The sequence below is a fragment of the Nyctereutes procyonoides genome, unplaced genomic scaffold (assembly GCF_905146905.1).
Source record: "Nyctereutes procyonoides isolate TBG_1078 unplaced genomic scaffold, NYPRO_anot_genome, whole genome shotgun sequence".
NCBI lineage: Eukaryota > Metazoa > Chordata > Mammalia > Carnivora > Canidae > Nyctereutes > Nyctereutes procyonoides.
Window position 1 is genome coordinate 29,682,002 of NW_026575139.1, and position 27,404 is coordinate 29,709,405.

General features: G+C 42.1%; 1 protein-coding gene and 1 pseudogene across 2 annotated transcripts in view; both read left to right on the forward strand.

Moving 5' to 3' along the window:
- The window catches only part of DCAF5 (DDB1 and CUL4 associated factor 5), a 99,387-nt gene extending 76,930 nt beyond the window's left edge, over window positions 1-22,457 (forward strand). For both annotated transcript variants that reach the window (XM_055303740.1, XM_055303741.1), the window contains exons 8-9: window positions 14,166-14,293; window positions 20,388-22,457. In XM_055303740.1, the coding sequence (XP_055159715.1) occupies window positions 14,166-14,293; window positions 20,388-22,157 (1,898 nt within the window). In that variant the 3' untranslated portion in view covers window positions 22,158-22,457. The remainder of the gene's footprint in view (window positions 1-14,165; window positions 14,294-20,387) is intronic.
- LOC129495957 (H/ACA ribonucleoprotein complex subunit 3-like) lies at window positions 10,269-10,655 on the forward strand (annotated as a pseudogene).
- Window positions 22,458-27,404: the final 4,947 nt, after the last annotated feature.

Below are 27,404 nucleotides of genomic sequence, written 5' to 3' on the forward strand. Positions count from 1 at the left end.
CAGATAAGGACTTTAAATATTATAAATATAATAAAGAAAATAGAAAAAAATGTAGAGAATTTCAGTGGGGAATTGGAATCTATTTAGAAAACAATCATGGGGCAGCCCTGGTGTCTCAGCAGTTTAGCGCCGCCTTCAGCCCAGGGCCTGATCCTGGAGACCTGGGATCGAATCCCAAGTCAGGCTCCCTAAAATGGAGCCTGCTTCTCCCTCTGTCTCTCTCTCTCTCTGTGTCTCTCATGAATAAATAAATAAATAAAATATTAAAAAAAAAAAAGAAAACAATCATGTAGACATTCTAAAACTGAAAACTAGGGACCCCTGGGTGGGTCAGCAGTTGAACCTCTGCCTTTGGCTCAGGGAGTAATTCTAGGGTCCTGGGATCGAGTCCCACATCGGGCTTCCCTTGGGGAGCCTGCTTCTCCCTCTGCCTATATCTCTGCCCCTCTCTATGTCTCTCATGAAAAAATAAATAAAATCTTTTAATAAATAAGTAACCTGAAAACTATCTAAAACTAAGAATTTACTGGATGGGTTTAACCTACAGCCAACAGCTTGGTGTGTAGAAGGGAGGTCAATAAAAGATATCAAAGAACAATAAAAACAAAGAATGGAAAGAGCAGAATGGTGTGAGTCAAGTTGAACACATGATCTAGCGTATATGAAATTGAAGTCCCAGAAGGATGAGAAAATGAAGCAAAAGCAATATATGAAGAGATAACAGCTAAAGAATTTTCTAAAACAAATGAACTAGACTAATTCTCAGATTCAAGAAACTCAGTAACCACAAACAGGATAAATACAATACACTTAGACACATCATAAGTCAAATGATTAGAAACAAAAGATAATAAGAAAAAGCCCAAAAGCAGCCTGAGAAAACATACAAATTACCTATAAATGAGCAACAATAGGAGTGATGGCCAAATTATGGAAACCAGAATATAATAGAATGATATCTCTAAAGTGCTTAGAGAATTAAAACCTGCCAACCTAGAATTCTATATCGGGGGGAGATATCTACCAAAAATCTAGATTTAACAAAGACACTTTTAAAAAAGAAATTAATAGAATTTTAATGCAATCACTCAGCAGCCCTCAATGAATTAATGCATCTAAATACTGAGCAGTGACAGGTGCCAACATCTTAAAAAGAAAGGCAATTAGACATTATGTACCTCCTGATAAAAAGAACACAATACTACTAATAAGCTTGCCAAATAAAACAACTCTGAATAAAACCTTAGGATCTAGCTTTCAGTTTTCAGGAAGCACTGAGGACAGAGGAGCATATTGTACTACATGTGAGCATTAGTCCACAAAATCCAGACTGTCAGATAGCCCATTTTCTCCAGTAAATATATTCTAATGAGAAAAGGAAAGGATGGACAAGAGGAAACCTATTGTTTAGGATGCAAAAGACATATTAAAACAAAAACCAGGCAAAACTATTTAGGAATGCATACTTGGATGAATAAGATTATTAAAAACGCAGAGAGATGATTAATATAGAGATCAATATAATAGTTCATTTAGAGGGAGGAAAATTGGAATGAGGCACAGGGGGCATGAAAATGGCCAGAAAAAAATTCCATTTTTTGACCTGGATGTCAGTTACAAGGGTGTTCACCTTATAAAACATTTTTAAGCTCCACTTTTTGTGCTGAGTTCTGTATCTTTCTAAAATTTCTCAATGAAGAAGAAAAATTAATAACTAACTATGGGTCAAAGAATACGTCACAATAGGAATACAATTTTCTCAACTAAATAAAGAGGAAAACATGACATCCTGGCATTCATCCCAGGGATACTACATGGGTAGTTGGCCAGATCACTGTTCTGTAAAATTCTCTGTTCACATACCCACCCCCACAATAATTTTTTTTCTTGAGTTATAACTTATATATACTAAAGTATACTTTTATTAAGGAATAACTTAAACCTCTGCCAGGATGTCCACCATGATAAAGTGCTTGTTGCTCCAGGGAAACTCCAGTGATTAGAAAGTTCTTCCATAAGTCTTACTGTGTTTCCCAGTAGTTAAGTGCTGGCTTACTGAGAATGGCCCCTCTTCCTCTTCGTAGCCTTTTGCTCATTTGAAGGTAGTTCTCATGTCTCCTTTTAGATTTTTTCTCTAGAGATAGCACCACCCCCCACATCAGTTTAGCAGTTCCTAAACAAAATGATGTTATAGTTTCTTTGCTGTACTGATTTCTCTCCTCCAGGTTTGTTCTACCCTTGTTTAAGGATTAACTGAATAAGCTCAACATATAGTACAGTCTGGCTAGACCAGAGAAAATCTTGGCTCCCTGATATTAAGTATGCTACAAAGTGTTTCAGGAAATAGACTCGGGATCACATAACCTGTTTCTGGAGGCCACAGAACCCATGATCTGCTCATACTTAAGAGTTGGCTAGGAGCCCCATGGTTTTCACATGGGCTGTGGTTGGTCCTGGATCCCCATTCTTTACTTGATGCTTGGGTTTCTTTGTACACAAGACAAGAACAGGACCTTGTGATTATCTTTCTTGTTGGATTCACTAACTGGTAATTGAAGGGTTTGTTTTCTCTGTATTACCCTTCAACATTGCATCATCACTCTATCACAGTAAGTCTGTCCCCTTGATCATCATCTTGTTCTGCATGTAACTAAGCACCTTTTTGGATTATTTTTCATAAACCTTGGCTCGTTTGGGTAATTCAACCTTCCTGCCACTTTTTTTTTTTCTGCCACTTTTCTGAAAACCCACTCACATTCTTTTCTTTTCCCTTGTTCATATATCTTTCCTTTTTCTTTGTTCCTTTTATTCTTTTTTCATAACCTTCACTATTTTTATAATTAAGTATTCCTTGTTATCAAAATAAAACAGGTACATAATTTTTAAATCAAATTCGTATTGCAAAATTTAGTTTTTAAAAATATAACAATTCCTTTCTTTTCCTGAAACTCATGATATTTTTGAATTTTCAATTTTGGACATTCTCTATTGACTTTCTCCTCTTGAGATCAGCTACCTTTCCAGAATGGGACTCTGGAAGGTATTTGCCTGGCAGTTGAGCCATGATTCTAAAAGCCAAATAGGGGAATAGAGCTGTGAATCTCATAGATTTGTACACAGGTTTTTGTTTAGTCCCATTCTCCACTGCACCTGGTGTCTCCAGTCCAAAACCTCTTTAGGTCAACTTCAGCTGGCAACCCCTAGGTTTCTGCCTATATGGGGAATGGGTCATATGTGTTCAGAGAAGTATAATGGCATTACTGCTCTTTATACAGGCTTTCAATTCCTCCTGGCTAGGGCCCTCCCCTTAAACCTGTCTTCAAGGATACTTAGCACTTCTCATTTTTATATGTAACACCTCTCTCTCTATATATATATATTTTTTTTTTTAAAGATTTTATTTATTTATTCATGAGAGACACAGAAAGAGAGGTAGAGAGAGGCACAGGGAGAGGGAGAAGCAGGCTCCATGCAGGGAGTCCGATGTGGGACTCCATCCTGGGACTCCAGAATCACGCCTCGGGCCGAAAGCAGACGCTAAACCACTGAGCCACCCAGGGATCCCTACCTTTCTATATTTAAATATTGGCAAATAATTCATAATTTTAAAAATATTCAGCAAGCCAAACGTGAGAACTAGAGGTGGCCCTTGGGTTCTAGCTCTGAATGCTTAGATGACGAAAAGTTTTAGAGGAAATTCCAACTCTAACGTATTCCTCTCTTATTTAAACAAAATATGGAGTAAGGCTGAGTTCACTCTTTCAATACATGCCAGTTGAACAGAAGATACTAAGGCAGGCTATTTTTTATTTATTTATTTATTTATTTATGAGAGAGAGAGAGAGAGAGAGAGGCAGAGACATAGGCAGAGGGAGAAGCAGGCTCCATGCACCGGGAGCCCGACGTGGGATTCAGTCCCAGGTCTCCAGGATCATGCCCTGGGCCAAAGTCAGGCGCCAAACCGCTGCGCCACCCAGGGATCCCACTAAGGCAGGCTAATATGGGGAAGCTGCCTTGCTGTTATATGCCTTAATGATATGACAAGCCATCAGCATTTATTGCATGACTGCTGTGTGCTTTACAGTGCATATCAAATGCTGAGAGAACTAGATGGAGAACAGTCCTAAGTGTGAGCCAAAAGCAAGGGCATCGTTTTTGTCTCCACTCCTTTTCAGAAAGACCCAAAAATCACTGGGGAACTCCAGTTCCAAACTCCAAAGAGATGAAATGTATTTATTTTGTAAACAGTATGGACTTAACAAATCGGCTAAGTAATTTGCATAGTGCTTCATAGTAGGCTGAGGAAATCATTTTGAGAGGTGAAACCTACTACCTACCATAAAATTTGCTACCTAGCAAGATTAGGCTCAGTTTTTTAATTGATGCCAAATAATAACTCATTTTCTGAAAACCTCTCTCAAAATTAAAGAAACTGAACTGAGAATTTTGCTGTGGCAAAGAAAAAGCCTATCAGAACGTTTTATACCACTGAAGTATGTAGGAAGAGCATCTGTCTTAATGTGGTGCTTCTGAAGATAAAATAAACATACCAACAGTTATGTATAGAGCCAGTGGTATATTGGAAAGAGCATTAGGCTTAAAGTCATACCTGGATTCAAGTCCAGTTCTGCCACTAACTAGCTGATTGAGTGATTCTAGGCAGGTTACATAACAGCAATTGTCTGAGCTTTAGTTTCTTCTGTAAAAATCCTTCCCCTCCCAACGCCCCATATCATGAAATGATTTAACAGTTTTGGGAGCTTTCTGAAAACCGTGTTTTCAAATGTAAGACATTAGTGCTCTGTATAGTAAGATCAGCATCCACAGATCCATAATTTCCCAATCATTTGTTCCCTAAGAACTTAGGTATGGTAGTAATGTATTTGGCAGCATTTGGTAGAGATGGATGTCTCTGGGAAATCTTCATATTGCCTTCTCTTCTGTTTCCTCTATTCTTGTTGGAAAGGGCTTAGGGTTTTCACAGATAAAGTTGCTTCCCTTGAGATATGCCTCTATGCTAAGACCTTACTATTTATGGAAAGAAGCATAATGTAATAGAGTTGGTAGGCCTGCATTAAACCCCTGATCCATTTGTCTTCTAGTTTTGGCTTTGGAAAAATTGTTTAATCTTGCCAAACTTATTTCTTCATCTATAAAACAAGAATATTAGCAATATAAACAATAGAACCATACTAATAATATCTGCCTTCTTAGGGATGTTGTTGAGGGTATTCAGTAGCTTCTCTACAATAATTGTTATTCTTTGTGAAGAAAGCTTTCTTCCTTTTAACTTTTCTCTGAAAAACTCCTTAGAATCCAAGACATTGTCTTCCTCTGGTGTGCTCATGAATGGCTGGTTGAGTTGTTCTTGCATGAAGGCTGCTCTTGACTCATCAGTAGTTAAAAGGGGGAAAGTTTTGTGACAGATTTTTCCCTGAATAGAGGGGAAAAACATGCAGTTTCACTGCCTAGTCACTGTAGCCACCCCTACTGCCAGCAGGCCAATGGAGTAGGCTGGAAACAGCTATAAATGCATTTTCACAGGCCTTATGTGTACGCATGTTCCATCTCTCCTCCTTTTTCTAGACATGCCTTCACTCTCAGTGGATTGGGCCTGGGCATCTACATTGTCCTCCTGTGTAACTGGAAGGACAGCTATTTTTAATTGGTCACAAGTAGTTGGTTGCAAACACATGTGAAGTACAGATGATGAAAAAAGAACTGATTTAATTGACTTTTTTGTGCAATTAAGCATTGCTGTCTTTGGAGTTCTTTGAGCTTTACTGACAGCATTGGCTATCCCCATCTGACTTTTTTTTTTTTTTTAAACTCTTAGGTGGTTATGTGATCCCCAAGAGGCAGCCACTGCTCTCTGTATTATCAGTACTCTAATTTAATTCTTACAGTTTGAAACTTAGAGACCCAGGGAATGTTTGGTCCAGTGAATTACTGAGTTTATTTGGACAACTCTTTGAGATATAGTAAGGAAAATAAGTAGTCCCTTGTCCCTCAAAGCAGTAACCCCTTAATTCTACCAGTGGTTTTAGGAATGAAATAGATTAATTGCTTCAACAGGTACCTGCCAGACCTCATTTTGGTAGATAATAGTTTAGCCTTCACTTTCAAGCCTTGTCCGGAGAAAATGATGAGGGGAATTTACTTCAATTTGTTCACTTACTGAGTATCCTAACAAAAGACATACAAAGTCCTATGGGTGACTGAAAGAATCAATATTTTCTTGCCCTCTAAGAACTTCTAGTCTAAAAAAGATGAGAAAAGGATGTGTGTGCACATGCTAAATTTAAAAGTTTGTTCCAGAGCCCATAGAAAAGATAATTAAAGAAGGCTTAAACAGATTTTGGGGATCAGTGAAGTTTTCATGGAATTAGCATTTCAGAGGACCGTGAAGGATAGGTAGGATTTTAGCCCCTTTATTTCTCTGCTCTTATTATAGTAAAAATGCTATAAAAGAAACATCCAAATTTGATAGAAGGAAGATGGAGAAACACTTGAATAATCCACACATTGGATGATGGAGCTCACTAAAGGAGATTGGGTTTTGTTTTGTCCAGTCTGCTTATATTTTATAGTTAGATACTCTCACATCTTTTCATTTATCAAACATTTATTGAAAACTTACTCCATGCTAGGCACTATTCTAGAGCCTTGGGACATATATAGCAAAGGAACAAAAGACCCCTGCCATCATTGAGCTTACATTCTACTAAGAGAAGCATATAATAAACAACAGACACAAATCATTATATGTAAAAAGTTAGAAGCACTATAGGAAAAAAAATAGAGTGGAATAAGTAGGATAGGAAGTGGTATTGGGGTGTCAGAGAAATGCAAGTTTTTAGATCAGACATTCAGTATGGATCTCTTTGAGATCACATTTGAGCAAAAGGTCAGTGGTAAGGGAGTTAACGATGCAAAAATCTGGGGGAAGAAAATTTTAGGTAGAACCAGTGCAAAGTTCTGAAGTGAAAGTGTGCCTAGTGTGTTTGAGAAACAAGAAAATCAATGTGTTGAAGCAGAGTAAGGAAGAGGGGAATAGTAGGGGTAAGTGGAACACACGGTTGTCCCTGTAGGCTGTTAACTGTGGGTAAAATGGGGGAGCCATTAGAGACTTCTGAGCAGAGGAGTGACATGATCTAACTCATTTTAACAGCATCACACTGGCTGCAGAGTTGAGGATAGATGGTGGGAGTGGGGTGCCAAAGATAGGAATGAGGAGAACTAACTAATAGGAGTCTCCCATAATACAGACAAGTGGTGATGGTGGGTCAAACGAAGGTAGAGGTTTCAGTCTAGATGTATTTTTTTTTCAGTCTAGATGTATTTTGAAGGTAAATCCTGATCATGATCTCCTAATAGATTTTTTTTTTAAAGATTTTATTTATCTATTCACACACACACAGAGAGAAAGAGAGAGAGAGAGAGGCAGAGACACAGGCAGAGGGAGAAGCAGGCTCCATGCAGGGAGCCCAATCCGGGACTCGATCTCAGGTCTCCAGGATCAGGCCCTGGGCTGAAGGCGGTGCTAAACCTCTTGAGCCACCCGGGCTGCCCTTCCTAATAGATTTGACTGGGGGAAAGGGAGGGAGCAGATAGAGTTTGAGATGTCTCTTAAACATACAGGTAGAGGGACGCCTGGGTGGCTCAGTGGTTGAGTGCCTGCCTTTGGCCCAGGGCATGATCCTGGAGTCTCAGGATCAAGTCCCACGTTGGGCTCCCTGTGTGGAGCCTGCTTCTCCCTCTGCCTGTGTCTCTGCCTCTCTCTCTGTGTGTCTCTCATGAATAAATAAATAAAATCTTTTAAAAAAAAATACAGGTAGAGATAGATGTTGAACAAACAGTTTGGATATAGAGGTATGCAGTTCTGGAGTTCGAGAGAAAGTTCTGGACTAGAGATAAAAATTTGAGTTTCGGTCACATATAGGTAGGATTTAAAGCCACAAGACTGGATGAGATCACCAAGCAAGTAAGTATAGCTAATCAAGAGAAGGAAAGCAAAGACTAAGGCATTCCTCATTTCCCTCAGGCATTCTAGTGTTAAGAAGTCAGAGAGAGCAGCCAAAAAGGAATGCAAAAATGAGTGACCAGTGAGGTAGCAGGATAACCAAGAGAGGGTGATCCTAGGAAGGCAGTGAAGAAAGAGGCGGCAACTATGTTGGATCTTGCTAATAGGTCAGATAAATAGGATGAGGACTGAATTAAACCATTGAATTCTTTGGTGAGTATCAGAAGCCCAAATCTTACTGCTTAGAGAAGGACTACATAATTATAGAGATTTGATTTCCATTGTATCAGTTGAGTAACCACTGTAACCTGCTTTTTCAATTTCTCTCCACCTTTATGTGTTTGTTCATCATCTTGCCCTATTAATACATTCCGCATGAATTTGTTTGATATTCCAACCTAGAGCCTACCAGATAAATGCTAAATGAAAAAGGAATGCTAGAGGAAATGCTAAAATCATTTCCTTTACGATAATCTATCATTTTTACCTGAGGTATATATATATACCACTCTTAACAGTGTTCTCCAGGGGCATCTGGCTGGCTCAGTCGGAAGAGCATGCAACTCTTGATCCTAGGGTCAAGAGCCCCACAATGGGTGTAGGGATGTTCTCCACTAATTTCAATATAACAATCATTTGCTAACTCCTTCTTATATGCCCAATTTTGTTATTACTTTCTTGGTTATGCTGGCATAAATCTTGGAAGATTAAGGATCTTTATCCTCTTCATGAAGGCTGATATCTATTGCTTGGAAATGCGAATTTATCTCTTGCCATTTTAATCTGTCTTCCATCAGCCCTTTCCAGTCATCTGGGACCTGTTGCTGGTCCCTTACTACCATGTTCATACTTCACCCTCCCTAATCTCAGTGTCACCCACCATTTCCCCATCCCGTTCTCACAAAGGTGTTTGTCCTACCCATTAATTAATGGAAAGGGGGGAAAATCCAAAAACTCGACTGGAAAATCATGCTGGCATTTTATCCAGGTTGATCTGGGATTTATTTTCTTATGAAACACATAAATGTCCTCTTCTATAGCCCCAAGTGCCATTGAGGACCTCCTCCCAATATGATAAGTTGTGCTTAGACTAAAACATCAAGAAATCTTGACAAGGTTGCTTTTAATTTTTGAGCTGAAAGCATAGTCATTCTTAGAGGATTTTGTTGAAGTAAATAAAATTGACAAGGAACAGAAGTAGCTGAAGTTGGCAAGAAGTGGGAGTGGTGTCCTAGCCATTGGTCCCTAAGGGGACCAATCTCTGGCTGAATATTGTGGAAAGAGGAACATAGGAAAGAAAGGGGAGGGAAATGAGGACTCTACACTTAGCCCCCTATCTACTGTAGAGAATCCCCCGATGGTAGTGAATCAGTCCAGTGACTGGAATCTTATGAGATGGCCCAGTCCTTTTTTAAGGTCTTGCGATAGAACAGGTGAGGGGATTTATAGCCTTCCTCACCTCCTTAGCATCCCATCTGCACCAAAGTAAAGATGGGGATACAGGAATTTTGGACTTGACTTACAAAAAAAAAAAAAAAAAAAAAAAACTCCACAAAGTGTTGCCAACATGTCTGGTGGGCCAGCCAGAGCAGATGGCTCAGAGAAATGAGCATTGGTTTGTACAGACGTGGATAAACAAATGACAGCTCAAAAACAAGTAAGGTGGTTCTTTCCGGGTATGCGCTATTTTAGTCATTGGTATCCATTAGTAGTGATTAGGCTTGACTCGGCTTGGTAACCATGAATTGAGGTTGATCCTCATCAGGCCCCTAACCACAATCTTAGAGATGATCCTGAAGGGAGATTTTGTAGCTTATGTAGTTTTTAGAAAAAGTGTTCCTTGCCTGACTCCTGCCAGCTTGATCCTTCTGTTTGGCTAGGTAATGGAGAGGGGAGACCCTAAGTTTTTACTGATACTGGCATCTTGACTTTAGCCATTTAAGATAGAAGAAGTCCGATTTACACAAATCTCCAGGACTGATAAAAATCTATTCTCTAAAAATTGTTGTATCTAAACTGACAATAGCAGCTGTATTTAGTCATTTGAAACTCGGAAACCAAGAGAGAAACTACAGAGAACTTCCCTGAGCCCATTCACTGTTCTGATTCTGTGTACACAGCCTGGGATGCGTTAAACAAATGGCAGCCTCAGTTCTCCCTGGACCTGTTTTCACCATAAGTCTCTTGGCTCTGTGGATTTCCTAGGTATCAGTTTGGGTGGGAAGGAGGAGAAAAGACCTGTATTAAAACTGCTGCCATGTGCAGACAAAATTGGAGCTTCTGGCTTTGCTTTGGTCGTGTTTCTCTATATTATCTCAGTGAACAGGGAGACCAGGGCTATATGCTGAAGAAGCTTGACCCTGTAGGACAACAGACCTATCTGGCTCATCCTGCCCAGTTCTCCCCAGATGACATATACTCTTGACACCAAATCACCATCAAAAAACACTTCAAGGTGCTCAAGACCCAGCAACCTCGCCCTGTTCTCTGAGGGTCCCTTAAATTCTATGTCTCTTCTGTTACCCCTCAGAGACTTTCTAAAACCAAGTTCTTCAACCTGTGAGCCTTGAAGCCTTCTTAACACCCTTACTCTTTGGAATCTGGTTTCATTATTGCCTTTGATCATGCTTATGTGAAGCAATCATGGTAGCATCCCTCTTAAGGGAACAAGTTTGAATCTCCTTTCCATATTTTGAATCACTACTAGGTTATTGAAATGATTTGAATGAATGAATAGATAAAGTAAATTGCTGCCATGATGAGAAACCAGATGAGGTCATACTGCCTGGAAGAAGAATAGAACGTTTTCCCGTGGTCTGATTTTAGAGATGTTAATACCCTTCAATCCTTCTTCAGGTCCAAAAGTTACTGTAATTGTATTCCAGATAACCTTTGACAAGTCAGTTTGATTGATAAACTTTAGTTCTGTGAATAGTTGATTCTCTAAGACATGAGCCCCTCTATCTGTCCTCCTTTGGTAGTACTTATTCTAGAATTGCCTCTCCTGAAACACTGTCCAGTCAAAAAGTGCTTACTCTGAACACTTACTTTAGTTCAGGCATTGCACCCCCAGTTCTAGGTATGCAAGAGAGCCAGTTTTACTCTCATGAACTATTTAGTGTTGGCAATGTGATGAAATGTCCTGTGGTGATACTATATCTTGTGCTCAGGACACCGTTGGATAGAGTCTCCCCCCTTCCCATTTTTGAGTTGAGGGCTTAAAAAGAAAACCAACTCATTAACTGCCAGAAAGGTTTCAAAATATTTTATGCATTTCAGACTCCATCCCTATTGAAATCCTTTCATCTCATAAAGGCCACTGTTCCAATGGAAAGGATATTGGGCATGATAGCCAAACAGACTAGTTCAAATCTTGACTCTATCATTTACTAGCTGTATGATTGTGAAGAAGTCACTCAAATTCTCTGAGTCACTTAACTTTTCTTGGATGCAGAGGGATTAAATAAGAGGTTGGTACTAGGTTTAACCCAGAGTTTCTTTGCTAGTGACTACTCCACCACAGATATAGGTAGGAATAGGATGTTGGAAATGCAGAATTCAGAAGAGACCCATGAATGGGAATGCTACTTTTTAGATTCCCATGAATCTCATTTCCTTAATTTTCTCCTTTATTTTCTCCTCCCATTCCACTCTAGGAACCCAGTATACTCAGGCTACCTAGGGTTTCCCATCATGGCAGCCTACTTTGGTGCTTAACCTTTCCTTTTTTTTTTCTTTGATTTTTTTTTTTAAGATTTTTTTTTATTATTAGAGAGCACAGGTGGAGGTGGGGGGGGGTGCAGGGAAAGAGGGAGAGAGAGACTCTTAAGCAGTCTCCATGCGCAGTGCGGAGACCAATGCAGGACTCAATCTCAGGATCCTGAGATCATGACTCGAGCAAAGTCATGATTCAGACACTTAACTGAGCTACCTAGGAGTCCCTAACATTTCCTGATCCATGAGAACACATCAATTCTATGGCCTAGTCATTCTCCTTTATGGTTTATTAGCAAACTTGATGATGTTGAGTTGAGACATGGATAGTTCTAAGTGTGTTATTCATCCTGGATAATTCAAATACTAATAACATCAGGGGTGCCTGAGTGGCTCAGTTGGTTATGCTTGCTGCTGACTCTTGATTTTGGCTCAGATCATGATGTCAGGGTCGTGGGATCGAGCCCCCCCATCAGGTTCTGAGCTCAGCCTGGAGTCTGCTTGTCTCTCTCCCTCTGCTCTTCCTTTCTCTCTCTCTCTCTCTCTCTCTCTCTCAAATAAATGAAAAATGTCAAATATGGTGGAAAGATTAGGCAAAGAATATTTTTGTCACTGACCAAGTGACAAAAGTAGAGTAAGTACTTAGTGCTGGCTAAGTGGGCAAATCCATTTATGATTCAGTCTGAAAGCTCTTGCTGTCATAGCAGAGATGTGCATGTACATGGCAATAAAGAGGGATATAGTCTGAGTCAAAAAGGGGAGTTGTGTGAGGAGGCCAAAAGCACAGGACACCTTCTCTAGAACCAGATTATTTCTAGAGAAGGGATGCTGTGCTGGTCATTGTCCTGTAGACACTGAAATGAGAGATGTCGGGCAGCCCGACATTTGGTGGCTCAGCGGTTTAGCGGTGCCTTCGGCCCAGGGCGTGATCCTGGAAACCCGGGATCGAGTCCCACGTCGGGCTCCCTGCATGGAGCCTGCTTCTCTCTGCCTGTGTCTCTGCCTCTCCCTCTCTCTCTCACTGTCTCTCATGAATAAATAAAATATTAAAAAAAAAAGAGTCTGTTTCTTTTTAAAAAAAAATGAAATGAGAAATGTCTGGAATGAATGTTTGAACAAAGTGGAGTTGGCAATGGGGTGCAGGGAGCAGTAACTGCCTACTGATACTTTGTGCCCTAGTGTTGCCATGTTCCTGATAGATGATACTCACTGCTTAGATAAATGAATGCTTATTTATGTCTGAATGCATCATATTTTACCAGTTGGCTGGGCACACAGGTTGGCCTATGTGTACTGAGCTATTGATGGTTGCTCAGAAGTGACCTTGTTCAGAACATGGGTGCATATATTCTGTGTGATGCCCTTACCAGGGAAGTTGAACCTTTGAGGTTATTCCAAGTTTATAAATGATGACCTCTTCATCATATTGTAGGTTCCAGGCATCTGATGCTTTTCTCAGTCACTGAAGAAGAAAGCCTACACAATGGTCCTTAAAATATAGCTTCCTGGGATACCTGGGTGGTCCAGCAGTTGAGCACCTGCCTGCCTTCAGCCCAGGGCATGATCCTGGAGTCCCAGGATCGAGTCCCACATCAGGCTCCCTGCATGGAGCCTGCTTCTCTCTCTGCCTGTGTCTCTGCCTCTCTCTGTGTCTGTCATGAATAAATAAATAAATAATCTTTAAAGAAAAATAAATACAGATTTCTTTTAGCGTCCTCTTGTTATTCATACATGGTATCTTTAAGCACCTTACTCCAATTCAGATTCTCAGTTCTTGAGCTCTCCCTATTAGAAAGTGGTCCAAATCTCCTTTATCTCTAGCTCTCTCTGCTATCAGGGTAACAAAAGGATTTTTCTTCATTATTTTCCCAGTGGCTTTGGTATGTTTGGGTTTGTTTTTTTGTTTTTTTTTTGGTTTGTTTTTGTTTTTGTTTTTTTTTTTTGCTACCTTCATCATAGAAATCAAGGGCAAATGGATCAGAGATTTTTTATGCATTTAAGTAATTATATGCTTTTGGTTCTGCATGTCCCTGGCTCAGATGCCTAACTGTTCCCAAGTAGTTCAGTCTCATTTTGCTCATGACTGGCCTTTTCTAAGGTAACACTTGGGTTCTATCTTGGGGATCAAAAACTTGAGAAATGTTTTAAGTGGCTGTGGCTTCATTGACAATGGAATTGCAGTGGGTGGGCGTGGGCAATGCTTAAAGGCTAAATAAAGGCTCCTGGTAAGAGCACATATGCTGAGAGAATATTTCATCTTCCCTCTTTCCATAGCAACTTTATCTGTAAGATTAAGCAAGCATTCTGCTGGTGGCATAGTTAATAAAAAATCTTGGCTCCAGTTCAGAGCTGTTTGTCTGCCATTATTGGAACCTATTTACTTTTATTCATTTCATCATTTGATTTTTGTTTCCTTCTGTCTTCCCAGGTGGCATTGGTAGGGTGGTCAACGGAGCCTTCATGGTGCTGAAAGGGCATCGGTCTATTGTCAACCAGGTCCGATTTAACCCTCATACCTACATGATCTGCTCTTCTGGTGTAGAAAAGATTATCAAGGTGAGGTACCTTCCCCTTATGTCCTTTAGACAAATTGTTAACAATTCATAATTGGAAGAAACTAGAACAATATTTATAGGACCTCATACCAAAACATACTAAAGATCTATCAAAATTCTCAATCATTTTGGGGCACCTGGATGGTTCACTCAGTAGAACATATGACTCTTGATCTTGAGGTCCTGAGTTTGATCCCCACATTGGGCATTGAGATTACTTTAAAAATTTCTCAATTATTTTGACATAACACAAAATATTAAAAAATTGATATTAAAAAGCATGGTTTAAAATCCTTTCAAGACCACTTTTTAAAATAGTCACTAGGCTTTGAAACTAGACCCCACTTGTATGCCACTACATTTCCAGAAGCCTTTGATATTGAGTCTGAGTTCTGTTTTCCAAACATCATCTGAAAGCCACCATCTATTCAGTTACTTGGTGTGTACTTTGCATTAATTGCTGTGCTAATGTGGCACAGACATAACTAAGTGACTGCCAGAACCATAGCTAAATTGTCTCAGAACATATCAAAAACCACTGCATGTGGTTGTGATTGAGGCTAAACGCTTGCATTAATTGTACATCAACTGAATGAACTTAACCTGGCCAAGGAATGTATTTAGAGCCTACAATGAAGAGACACAGCCTGGCCTGTGTCCACAGGAGGATGGCCCACTGCCTGCCACTCACATTCTAGTTGCTAGTAACCCTTTTCCACATCTGCAAAAATGAAGGTTTGGGGTAAATGATGAATCCTTTGGAACTCTGTGATAACTTGATTTTTAAGTAAGGATAGATGATAATCTCCCCTAAAAGTTAAAAGTCCACCCCCCCCCCCCAAAATGACATTGAAAACCTGATGGGGGAGGTATCAGGAAAAAAGTAAAAAATTGGTTTGTGATGATTTGGTGGTTTTCTATTTTCTTCTGCTGCTGCTGCTGCTGCTACTGCTGCTGCTTCCTCTTCTTCCCCTCCTCCTCCTCCTTCATCTCCTCCTCCTCCTTCTTCACCATCTAGAATTAAACCAAGTTGTATCTGAGGCAAGGGAAGCTATCAGAAATGTAATGTTGGAGGATGGGTCAATATTTATTTGTTCTCATTCCAGATGCCTTTATGTAAGTTTTGTTGATCCTGTGGATCAGGGCTAACTTTCATGATTGCACACATTTTCTCACAGAGCTGGAGCAGGACTTCTAGATCATTTTTACTGGCTTTTTCTTTTTGTAAGATGATGAGATTTCAATTATAAACTACGCGTCTGGGGTTAATTACACAGCTAATTAGTGGTAAAGTTAGGATAGAGCCTTGTTCTTTGTTGTTCCCAGTGGCCTATCACACTCCCCATGCTGGTGGGAAGGCAGCAGGCAGCCAGAGGCCTCTACTGAAGGTGGTCATCTCTGTCATCCTTCAGTGGGCAATTGAGAAATTGGCCCTGTCCCTTGAATTGCCTTCTCTTCTCCTTTGGCCTATGAGTAATGGGTTGGCACGGTAGCATGTCCTCTAGGCCTGTTGATGTCATTCTCTTTCTCAGAGAGCTCTGCTTGGCCATCTCCTTTAGAAGAGAGATTCCTGCTCAGCTATGCACTCTGAGATGCTTCTGTACTTAGTCTCCCCAATTATTGTTTAGTCAACTGGAGTCCTTACCCTTAAGGTCATAGTTTGGAAACTAACCAAGTTCTCAGAGGAGTAAGAGAAGAAAATATTTTCTCTGGGAGATTATCCAGACTGAAATATGGAGCTCACTGCTTCCAGGTTCCAGTGGGGTCTGAACCCGGACCCATCAGGAGGGACATTCAGCCGTTTGAAACCTTAGGTCAGCGGGATGAGCACTGGGTGTTATGCTAAATGTTGGCAAATTGAACTCCAATAAAAAAAATTTTTTTTAAAAGAAAAAAAACCTTAGGTCAGTATAGCTGGTACCCTTGAACAGTTCTTTAAGTCTATTCCCCATCTGTCAAGTGAGGATGCTAACAGTGACTTGCCATCCAGAAGTGCCTTGTGAATTACCTGTGCCTGACAATTTCTGATTATTTTAATAAGTCACTTTCCTGCTTCCAATTTCTGAGAGGATCAGTGGTTCAAAGAGCATAATGTTCTCACTCAGCCTGAGACCTTTTTTTCTCTCCACTTTGTTCCACCTTCTCCCTTGTCCTTTATTGCTGCCGTTCTAGCCCAGAGGAAAAGAATCCTGGTTGTTGGGGCCACCCTCTTCTCACCCATAACAGGTCTCTAGCCCCCTGAATGTCCATACTTAGCAAAAGAGAGGATTTGTTTTATAGTTAAATATGGAGAGGTGGGACACCTGGGTGGCGCAGTGGCTGAGCATCTGCCTTTGGCTCAGGGCGTGATCCCAGGGTCCTGAAATCGACTCCCACATCGGACTCTCTGTATGGAGCCTGCTTCTCCCTCTGCCTCTGCCTCTGCGTGTGTGTGTGTGTGTGTGTGTGTGTGTGTGTGTCTCATAAATAAATAAAATATTTAAAAATAAATAAGTAAACAAATAAATAGAGGCAAGATAGGGCTAATGCAGACCTTTTTTCTCAAAGACCAATATTCATTTATTCATGATATTTGTGGTATTTATGATGTACCTGTGTGTGCCTTTTGTGCTAGGCCCTATGGGGAACATAAAGGCAAAAAAAAGTAATGCAGGTCACCCCCAGTAAGAGAGACAAGAAATAAAGATAACAAAAAATGCAATAGCTACACAAGAGATAGAAACAGAATGCTCTAGGGGAGGGAAAGATTTTTCCCATCTGGAATAATCTCAGGCAGGTAATATTTCAACTAGATTTTGAAAAATAAAGACTGCTAAAGGGAGGTGTAAAATATGAGAAACATTTGAAGTAGAGACAATCAATAAATATTTATTGATCATCTACTGTGCTCCAGGTATCATACTTATTAATAAATGCTCAGAAGCAGTGAGGCGTAAGACCTGTTAAGAAAATGATCATGTTTGGCCAAAGGGAAGAGCACAAGAAGGGAGGACTAAGATACAAGGCAGGAATGTGGGCAGGAGGTTGGCCCAGAAGGCCTCGGAAGCCAGATTAGAGAGGGCGGAGAACCCTTAAATAGCAAGTTAGGTCCCTATCAGCGTAGATTTTTCTCAGTGTACGGTCACATGTCTTAAATTAGTACAATAGCACAAAAAGGAGAGGGCTTAGAGCTGCTATATTCAAGCATGTCATGGTTACCTGTATATATCAGAACACTTGCTATTTAATTTCTTCCATTTCAGCAGTGCTTGAATAAGAATTGAACTGCACCTTTTTCCTCAGAAGCCTCTTTTTTTTTTTTTTTAAGATTTTATTTATATATTCATGAGGGACACACAGAGAGGCAGAGACATAGGCAGAGGGAGAAGCAGGCTCCCTGCAGGGAGCCCCATGTGGGACTCCATCCTGGGACTCCATCTTTTTGTGCTATGGTAGAGATTATGTCCTTTCATCCATCTCATTTCTACGGATGAGAAGACGCATTCAAGAATGAAGTCATTTGCCAAGGGCCACATGTGGCAGTGGGGCTGGGGTTCCTACCCGTTCTGCCTGCCCTGGCAGCTCTGGGCCACAAATCCCTTGAGGACTGAAAACCAGCTGTCTGGGATGATGGTTTTGTTTTGCTCTGAACCTTAGGATTGGATGAGACCCATCTAATCCACTGTTAGGTTGGGGAGCTGAGCTTTATCCAAGGTCAACCTGAGCTGAGTGGGAACCCATACTCAAGTCCCCTGCCTCCTGATCCAGCATTTTGTTCCATTACTCCACACTTCAGGAATGAAAGTCTCCCTCCGCTTAATACATTCCAGAGCCCAAATGAAAGCTGGCTTTCCATGTTAATGATTTTCATTCCTGAAGGGAAGACATAAGGGTCTGGATGGTAGATTAGAACCTAGAAACTGGCTTGTTGGATAGTTGGACCAGCATCCCACCATTAATATTTTTTACTTCTATTAACAAAATCTGTGTTTCTGTAAAGTCTGTAGAGATTTATCTTTATATTAGACAACATGGTTGGTAACGTTTTACCATTTTTAAACTGGGAAAGTAAGAGATCTGGCCCAGAATATAGAATAAGACCCCAAAAAGTCCTGAGGGACCCCTCAATTTCCTTTCTAAGCCACCAGATTTTTATCCACTTGGACATTTGTTTGAATTGACAGTCATTTGTACCTTGATCCTGTTGTTTAAGGCCATGTCTAAAATGCTTCCCAGGGGATCCCTGGGTGGCTCAGCGGTTTAACGCCTGCCTTTGGCCCAGGGCGTGATCCTAGAGTCCCGGGATAGAGTCCCGCATCGGGTTCTCTGCATGGAGTCTGCTTCTACCTCTGCCTGTGTCTCTGCCTCTCTCTCTCTCTTTCTGTGACTCTCATGAATAAATAAATAAAATCTTTAAAAAATAATAAGAATAAAAAGTAAATAAAATTGCTTCCCAAACATAGGGTCTCACAAAGAACTTGAGAATCTCTTCAGACAAATTCTTTATTTTCTCCTCTTTCTTTTCTTTTTTTTTTCTTTCTCTTTATTTTCTAACTATATTCTTAAAAAGTTGTTCTTCCCCCTTGTGAAAACCGCAGAGCCCTGGTACCTGCTGGTGACTTAGTGAATCTGAACCTCAGAAAGTGTGGGGCTCAGGAGACAGCACTGTTAGGACTCTTCAGGTGACTCCTGTGCACCTCCAAGTGGGAGAACCACTGCCTAAATCCGCGCCCGCCCCCCCCCCCCCCCCCCCGTCATGTAGTGAGGATGGAGAGAGAAGAACACCTGAGGAGTTGTGGGTAGGGAACAGAGTCAAAGGAGAAAGAAATCTGAGTTGGGAATTGATTAAGAGAGCTAACCTAGGTTTTTCCAGCCCCTTTTGAACTAGAGCTCCTCCAAAAAGGTGCTACCTTCCAGAAGTTGCAAGTAGAGCATAGGAGGGAAGGGGCCTCATGAAGGTGCTCACAGGGAGGTGAATGTGTCCTTGGATAGCTTTAGGGAAGCAAAGCCATTGTCTTGATAGAGGATAGAGAATGAGGAGCCCTGTTTTCTGGGTTGGGTGCCATCTAAAGATAGACACCAGCCTGTCAGGCAAGAAAATCGCCTGGAATTTCATCTGAGTTGCCATGGCTACCGGCTGATGTAACTGAGCTTCTGTGTGCTGCTCTGTGGACCAGTCTGGTAGTCAGGTGAAGCTAATTGTTCTCAACTGCAGTGACAGCTTAATTACCTTGAACTTGAATTTTGCATAACTTATTCCACTTGCAAAGTTGGGCCTTTGCAGTCACGTAGACCTGAGTTTGAGTCCCAGCTCTGCCAAGTTCCTTTGGCTATCGGCCCATGTGTCTGATGATAGAGTGAAGGAATGTCAAGGGATGGGGCCACGGTCTTGGGGGTGTGTGTCTTGCCTATTTCTGCAGCTAACAGGAGAGTTGGGGAGCAGGCCAGCAGCAACCTGGTTAAGAGAACCCAGTTTCCTGGGTAACTGATGCCTGCATGTCCAAGAGGAACTGCAGTGTAGGCAGTTGGCTATTCTTATCAAGCTCCAGTAAGCAATTCCCATTAGTTAAAAATAGAAATGTTGCAGTTGGGGAGAAATGGAGTTATAGGCTGAAATATTAACTACCACAGAAGACTGACTGCTGGGTCTGTTTTCACTTTGGAAAAGTGGTACCTCTCTGTGCACAGCTTCAGTCTTTTGATAGTTTTGAACACATTGGCCAATCTTCAAGTCATCCCCTATTCTTCACAATTATGAAGGGGGTTATTGTAATTTCCAAGCTACTAACAGAGAACGCTAAAGGGGAGAGGGCTCATAGGGGAGATAATGTGTGACTATCCTGGGGCAAGAGATAAAACTTTGATTTCTTGACACTAAGCTAATGCTAAGCCCTAGACAATCCTTTTTCCAACAGCTGACTCTAGAAGCCTCTGTTTGCTTATGTGACCCACATAATCCAGTTTCGTAAAGAATGTATTTTTAAAGCTGGTTAGCAAGTCCTGGCTAAATGACAGGAAGGATCTGGAGAAGCTCTGCCTTAGTGTTCTTTATCACCACTAGCTTTAGAGTACTTTCCAATCAGGCCTCCTTGGTTTTGTTTTTGCCTTCTGTGCAGATCTGGAGTCCATACAAGCAGCCAGGATGTACAGGAGACCTAGACGGTCGGATTGAGGATGATTCCCGCTGCCTCTATACCCACGAAGAGTACATCAGCCTCGTGCTGAACAGTGGGAGTGGCCTGTCACATGACTACGCCAACCAGTCTGTGCAGGAAGACCCCAGGATGATGGCCTTCTTTGATTCCCTGGTGCGTCGTGAGATCGAGGGCTGGAGCTCTGACTCAGACAGCGATCTCAGTGAGAGCACGATCCTCCAGCTGCACGCGGGGGTCAGCGAGCGCTCGGGATATACTGACTCAGAGTCTTCGGCCTCACTGCCCCACTCCCCTCCACCCACAGTGGACGAGAATGCCGACAGCGCCTTCCACCTGGGGCCCTTACGGGTCACCACGGCCAACACAGTGGCATCACCACCACCACCGCCCACGTGTGAGGATGCAGCCTCTCGCCAGCAGCGCCTATCTGCACTGCGGCGCTACCAGGACAAACGCCTCCTGGCCCTTTCCAACGAGTCCGATTCCGAAGAGAATGCCTGTGAGGTTGAACTGGACACAGATCTCTTCCCCCGACCACGATCTCCCAGCCCTGAAGATGAGTCCAGCAGTTCCAGCAGCTCCAGCAGCTCTGAAGATGAGGAGGAGCTGAATGAGCGTCGAGCAGCCACACGGCAGCGGAATACCATGCGGCGGCGGCAGAAGACCCCCCGAGAAGAGAGGCCCACTCCCCCAAGCAAGCCCGCTAATACCTACATTGGAGAAGACAACTATGATTACCCCCAGATCAAAGTGGATGACCTCTCCTCTTCCTCTCCCTCCTCCCCTGAGCGCAGTACTTCCACGCTGGAGATTCAGCCCAACCGGGCATCTCCAACTTCCGACATAGAGTCGGTGGAGCGAAAGATTTATAAGGCTTACAAGTGGCTCCGCTATTCCTATATCTCCTACTCAAATAACAAAGATGGAGAGAGCTCCCTCGTGTCTGGGGAGGCAGATGAAGGGAGAGCGGGAACCAGCCACAAGGACAACCCAGCCCCTTCTTCTAGTAAGGAAGCCTGTCTCAGCATGACTATAGCCCAGAGGAACCAGGACCTGCCCCCTGAAGGTCGCAACAAGGATGCTTTTAAAGAAGGGACTTCTGCTAGAAATCCCAGCAATGGCCCAGGCCAGGAGCACAGCAGCCACCCTTGGGCAGAGGCACCAGAGGACCCCTCACAGGACACTAACAATGGTGGCTCTGTAGAACACTCTTTTGAAACCAAGAAGCTCAATGGGAAGGCCCTGAGCAAGGCCCTAAGCAGCCGGGCCGAGGAGCCGCCCTCTCCTCCTGTCCCCAAGGCATCTGGCTCCACTCTGAGCAGTGGGTCTGGCAGCTGTCCCAGGACCCAGTCTGATGACAGTGAGGAGAGGAGCCTCGAAACCATCTGTGCCAACCACAACAATGGACGCTTACACCCCCGCCCCCCTCATCCCCACAACAATGGGCAGAACTTTGGAGAGCTGGAGGCAGTAGCCTGCTCTTCTCCAGGACATTCGGACACTGACCATGATAACTTGTCCCTGACAGGGACACTCCTACACAAAGATTGTTGTGGGTCTGAAATGGCCTGTGAGACCCCCAATGCTGGAACAAGAGAGGACCCCACTGACACCCCAGACACAGACAGCAGCAGGGCTGTTCATGGCCATAGTGGCCTCAAAAGGCACCGAGTCGAATTGGAAGATACAGATTCAGAGAATTCCTCCTCAGAGAAGAAATTAAAAACATGATAAATACAAAGGGAAAACAAAAAGCTATGAAAAGTAGCTTTACAAAAAAATTTTTTAATCCTGTTTAGTGAACACAGAGGAAAGGAAAAAAAAAAGTATTAAAGGCACATAAAACCAGGGCCTGAAATTTTGTGTCTGATGCTGCTCCCTTCTGTTCAGTAATGGGTCTGAATGTTTAGCTGGCCGTTGGCTTGTGCTGTGTAAGGAAAGGGAAAAAAAGATCCAAGTGACTCCTTTCTAGTAAGACTTGAGCATCGCGTACCTGTGCGTTTTGTTAAAGTAAATCCTTGTTGAGACGTTTGACTTGTTCTTGTGTGTGTTCACCGGCACGTGTGAGCTCATTGTCTCCGAGGCTTTTCTTTCCGTTCTCCATGAGAAGGGATCTATGGATCAGTATCTTTTGCCATCTCACCTTGTTTACATGCTGTAGGTGTTAACGGTGAGTGCCTGCTGAATCCGGCTGTGCTGTGCTGAAAGAATGAAGGGGAGAATGAAACAGGCCTTCAGCCCATCGGCTGTGCTGGGAAGGAAAGCATGGTTTCTTTCTTAAAGAAATCTTCCATGTTTTCTCTCAGTAGTACTTCTTAATTAAGCATTTAACGTGGACATACTAAAAGTGAAGTGTTTTTAAAGCCAGTAAGAGGTTAGCACCTAAGATCAGATTCCAGAGAACACAGGTCCCTGAAAAATTTTGCCCATGGCAAATGGAGCCGTGCTACAGCACGGAGGCCTATGGAGGCCATAACATATGACTGGTTGTGGGGCACCCTTTCACCAGTTAGGTGCTAGTTCCTGAGAGGCCCTCTAAAGGCCAGTGGGCACCTTTTTGGCCCCATGTGATGAAAGGAGGGGGAAAAGATGGCCCTCAAGAGCTTTGTGCTCAAGACTATTTAAGTGGATGTTCTAGGTATGTTAATGAAAAAGTGTAGTGAAGAGCAGAATGTGGTACTATATTCATTTAATTCAACCCAAAATGATGGGTCAAAATCGAAGGAACTGGCATCATTCCTCAGACTTGCAATTAGCAGAGGCTGTGGTGTCCTGACTAGATTTTGCAGAGTGGTGGCCATCTTGAAGTAACGGATTCCTGTTGAGTTGAGGTCTCAAGAGGCCGAGAGGAGACTCTGGTTTAAGACTTCTGGCTCCTAGAAGAGACTCTATTTCACTGAGGGGGGGGAAGACCAAGAGATTTTCAGCATCACAGTGGTCGTTAGAGTCGCTTGGTTGAAGGGTTGAATGAAGGGTTGCACAAGACAGGAATACCTAGAGGTGACCAGATATCCCATCATCATAGATTTTATGAAAAGGCAAAATACAAGAAACAAGGAAGAGAGGGAGAGAGAGAAGAGAAGCACACACTAACTTTCTTGTGTGCAAAGGTGCTAGACCACTTGGTGTGCAGCTAACATTGGCATAGAGAGAACCGAATTTGTGAATGGTGTGGCCTCTCCAACTCAGCCTTCCTTTTAGGGAAGGACCTGTCCTACTGGGCCTGGGACCATGTGGAGGATGAAGACTTGGATGAATTTAGGCACTGGAGGAAGAGGGATTATTTATAAAAGGAAGGTTGTTGATCTAAGCCAAAAGGAGACATCATCTGGCTAAGCTTTGTGGAAGGAAAGACGTGGCTGGTATGTTGATGTGACTTGGGTGTGAAAACACTGTCTTAAGAGATGAAGGAGTGTGAGTAGCAGTGGGGATGCTTATGATTTAACAACTGTAATCTCACAGCAGGGAGTGGGAGAGTGATTCTGTAACTATTAGAATGAGTTTGGATTTGTAATCACAATGGCTCTATGATTTGTCTCTGGCTATTCACAGATAATTGTAAATTCTGGTTTTATAAGCCCAAGTCATTTTACATTTGCTTTTCCAAAATTTATTAAATTGGACTTTTTTAATCATTTATATACAAAAAAACAGATATAATCACTCAGTGTCTGTTTCTCTTCCCCCTCCTAGTCAGCCTACCTCATCTCTTTGGCTTATTTAATCTAATCAGTAGCTACCCTTTTCTGATTTCTCTAAGGACAATCCACTTTTCCTAGAGAAAAAGAAGTTTAGTTCCCTTGGGAGCTGGCCACTTGATTACTGTTTCCAAATGCAGAACACAGTCTTTTCATGTTAAAAGCCTTAATCCCATTTGGGTACTCCAAAGAGAAGTCAAAGTTCATTCTGGTTCAATTTTAGTGTTCAAGAAAGATCATTTTTTAGCAACAAGAGACTCTCCCCAGCACCCCATGTTCAACTTCCCAGGAGATAAGCCCATAAAATACTCACTGGAGCAGGCTGAGAACTGTTTGTCTGTGTTAGCCACTCCTTTCTCATTTCCAGAAATCTCCTGTCTTGTGATCATGGACGTGCAAACCTAGCAAGAACCACTTCTAGAGTCCCTTTGCCAAAATCCTTGTGAATTGAGGCCCCAACTTTGGAGGTACGTTTGATCCCCCAATTCTTCTGTGATGGTATTTTTACTAGCAGGACAGATGGCACTGATTACATTAAGAACTATTTGAAAGTGCCTCTTATGTTTGTTTGTTTGTTTGTTTGTTTTCCTGCATCCTGTACATAAATTTTAAAGTGGCTGGTCCAGATAGGTACAACTGTTTCTCTCCACTTTATTTTCTGCCTGGTTTTGTAAGTGACTCCTGTGTCTCTAGGACAGCAGTAAATGACTTAAATAAGTAGTTGGCTTGGGGCAAAAGAAGGTTGCAATTGTGCTTGATTTACTAAGCCAGGAGTCCCTTGTTTGTCAAGGTGCCTTCCTCTGCTGAAGCCTTATCTCCTCACAAGCCCCTCCTCTTGTTACTCCCAGCAACACTAGCTCTTCTCTTGTGTATATGCAAATAAACCTATTATTCACTTCTCATGGCTTCCTCTTCTCTTCCAGGGAAGACTTGGTTGCTTAGACACCTCCACCCTATCCTTAATTTCTTTCCTGTTTTAATTCTTGCCTAGTTAAAACTTGATTCAAAACCATTCTGAAGACAAACTGGTATTCCATATCCATGCCAGTAGTCACTGCCTCTTCTAGGTTTGAAACAAAGGTCACACATAGACAACAAAACTGAGGGTTGGAGAAGGTATCTACCTGGTCTCCTTTACCAGGCTTACATGAACTCAGGACAGTGAGACCCTAGAATTGACCCTTTTATTAGTTGGAACTGAGAGAGTGATACAGTGAAGCAACATTACAAATAGCCCCCAAAGACAGTTTTTGATGGTTCCAAATATCCAGTTGCTTTTTCTGCCCTGTTCCAAGCATGCTTTGCAAATGCTTTCCTAAAAAAAATAAAAAATAAAAGGAAAAGGAAAAAAGACCTTCTCTATCCTGCCTGTAAAGCTGCCTCTTTCAATTAACTGAAAAATTCTTGCCAACCAAGACTCTCATGAGGAAAATAGACACTTCTAAAGGAAGGCCATCTACCCCTTATGACCTAAGCAAGGCAATGGGCCAGAGTTGAAGCATTAAGGTGAAGTAAGGTTCGGTGAGTCCAGACTTGCCTACCACAGAGGCTTTGGATGATGTGTTCGGTTCTCTCAGATGGCATATTTCAGGCGAAGTGCTCATTTGTGCTTTGAGCGCTCATACTGGAATGAAAGCACATGAATTCAAGTGGCTTGGAAGTAATTTTGAATTTTTTCACATGCAACAGAAGAAAATGAAAAGAAATCTGAGCCATTTGCACACTAATTGCATTTCATTGTTAAGGCGAAGGTGATAAGATGGTTCTCAGAACAGAGGCTCAGAGGCAAAGGGAGACTTCCCTGGAGCCAGCACTAACAGGGCCAGCGACAAGCAGGAGGAGTTACTCCATTCCACTGGACAGAGTTTACTTGAGCTGTGCGGAAGGGTCCCGCAGTGCTTGTTGACAAAACTGTCACATTGTAAAGAAATGAGATAGCTAGTATTTCAAATTACTGAAGTTGGGAAATGAGCTCCTTTCTGGAACCCAAAGCCATGAGCTAATGGAATATTCCAGTTGAAGTACAGAATGCTAGCTTACAAGTCTCCCTCATCTGGCCTTGTTAGTACCCCCCAGCAAGGCTGGAGAAAGGCAATAAACCCCTGAGATAACTGGATGCCAACCCAGGATCTTCAGGCTCAAGAGATGTTTTAGCCGTTCTAGGGAAGACATTAGGAGAGAAGACTGTGATGGAAGAAATGAAACTCTAGGTGAGTTCAGCAGCTTTCCAGATCCACAGAACTAGCACTGAACATGCCATGGACTAGCCTCTAAAACACTTGGTCATCAAGATTCTCCAAAATCCCCAAGTAAAATCCTTAATTTGTAATGGAAGTCAAGGGGCGCCTGGCTTTCTCAGTTGGTAGAATGCAGCTCTTGATCTCAGAGTTGTCAGTTTGAGCCCCGTGTTGGGTGTAGCGATTACTTAAAAATCTTAAGAAATAAGAGTGTAAATGGAGGTCAGAACATGCAGGATTGGTTTGAGAGAAATTTTCTCTGCAAGAATGCATAAATTCCTTGAAATAGTGTAATGATCTGAACACCAGCACACTTAAGCATGCACAAAAAACAGATGAGTGTGTGGCTTTTGGAGATTGCATAGGCTTTCAAAGGATAACAAACATCTTGACTAGTCCTAGACTGGTTAGTGATGATATTCAGGACCCACCCCTACTGCCATCCCTTACTTTCTTTTCATGTCAATGTTTGCTAACATTTCTAGTTTCTCCAGGACCCTACCTTAAATCCTTAAGGCTAACTTATTTTCCTTTCCTCCAAAGAGAGACCTTTGCGTTGCCTGGAAATGGCATTGAACTAGCAAAAGTAGTGGATTCTATACTAATTCTTCAATAGAGTAGCTGCATGAGACTTGGGCAAGTCATTCAAACTCTTGGGAACTGTGAAATGAAGGTCCCTCTCAACTCTGAAACTGGATTCCTTCAATTCCATGGGCTCTCTAGGTCCCATCCTGTGGAGTTCTCATTCCTGAGACATCCCTATAGTGTCTACCAGAAACAGTCGGTGAGCCAAGATCTTTGGCAGCTGTACAACTGCTCAGAGCCTGAAGCTCCTCATCTGTAAAATGGGGAGAGTGCTGTCTGAGCACATTGATAGAGGATTCAATGAGCATATATAAATACAGCTCAGAACAGTGCCAGATTTATAGAAAGCACTAAAATGTTTGCTATAATTAACACATCCTCTCTTTTTTGCTCTCATTGCTTATTGCTAACAATGTGTACACCATGTAGAGGCTTTCTTAAATGGGGTCTGCCAAGGA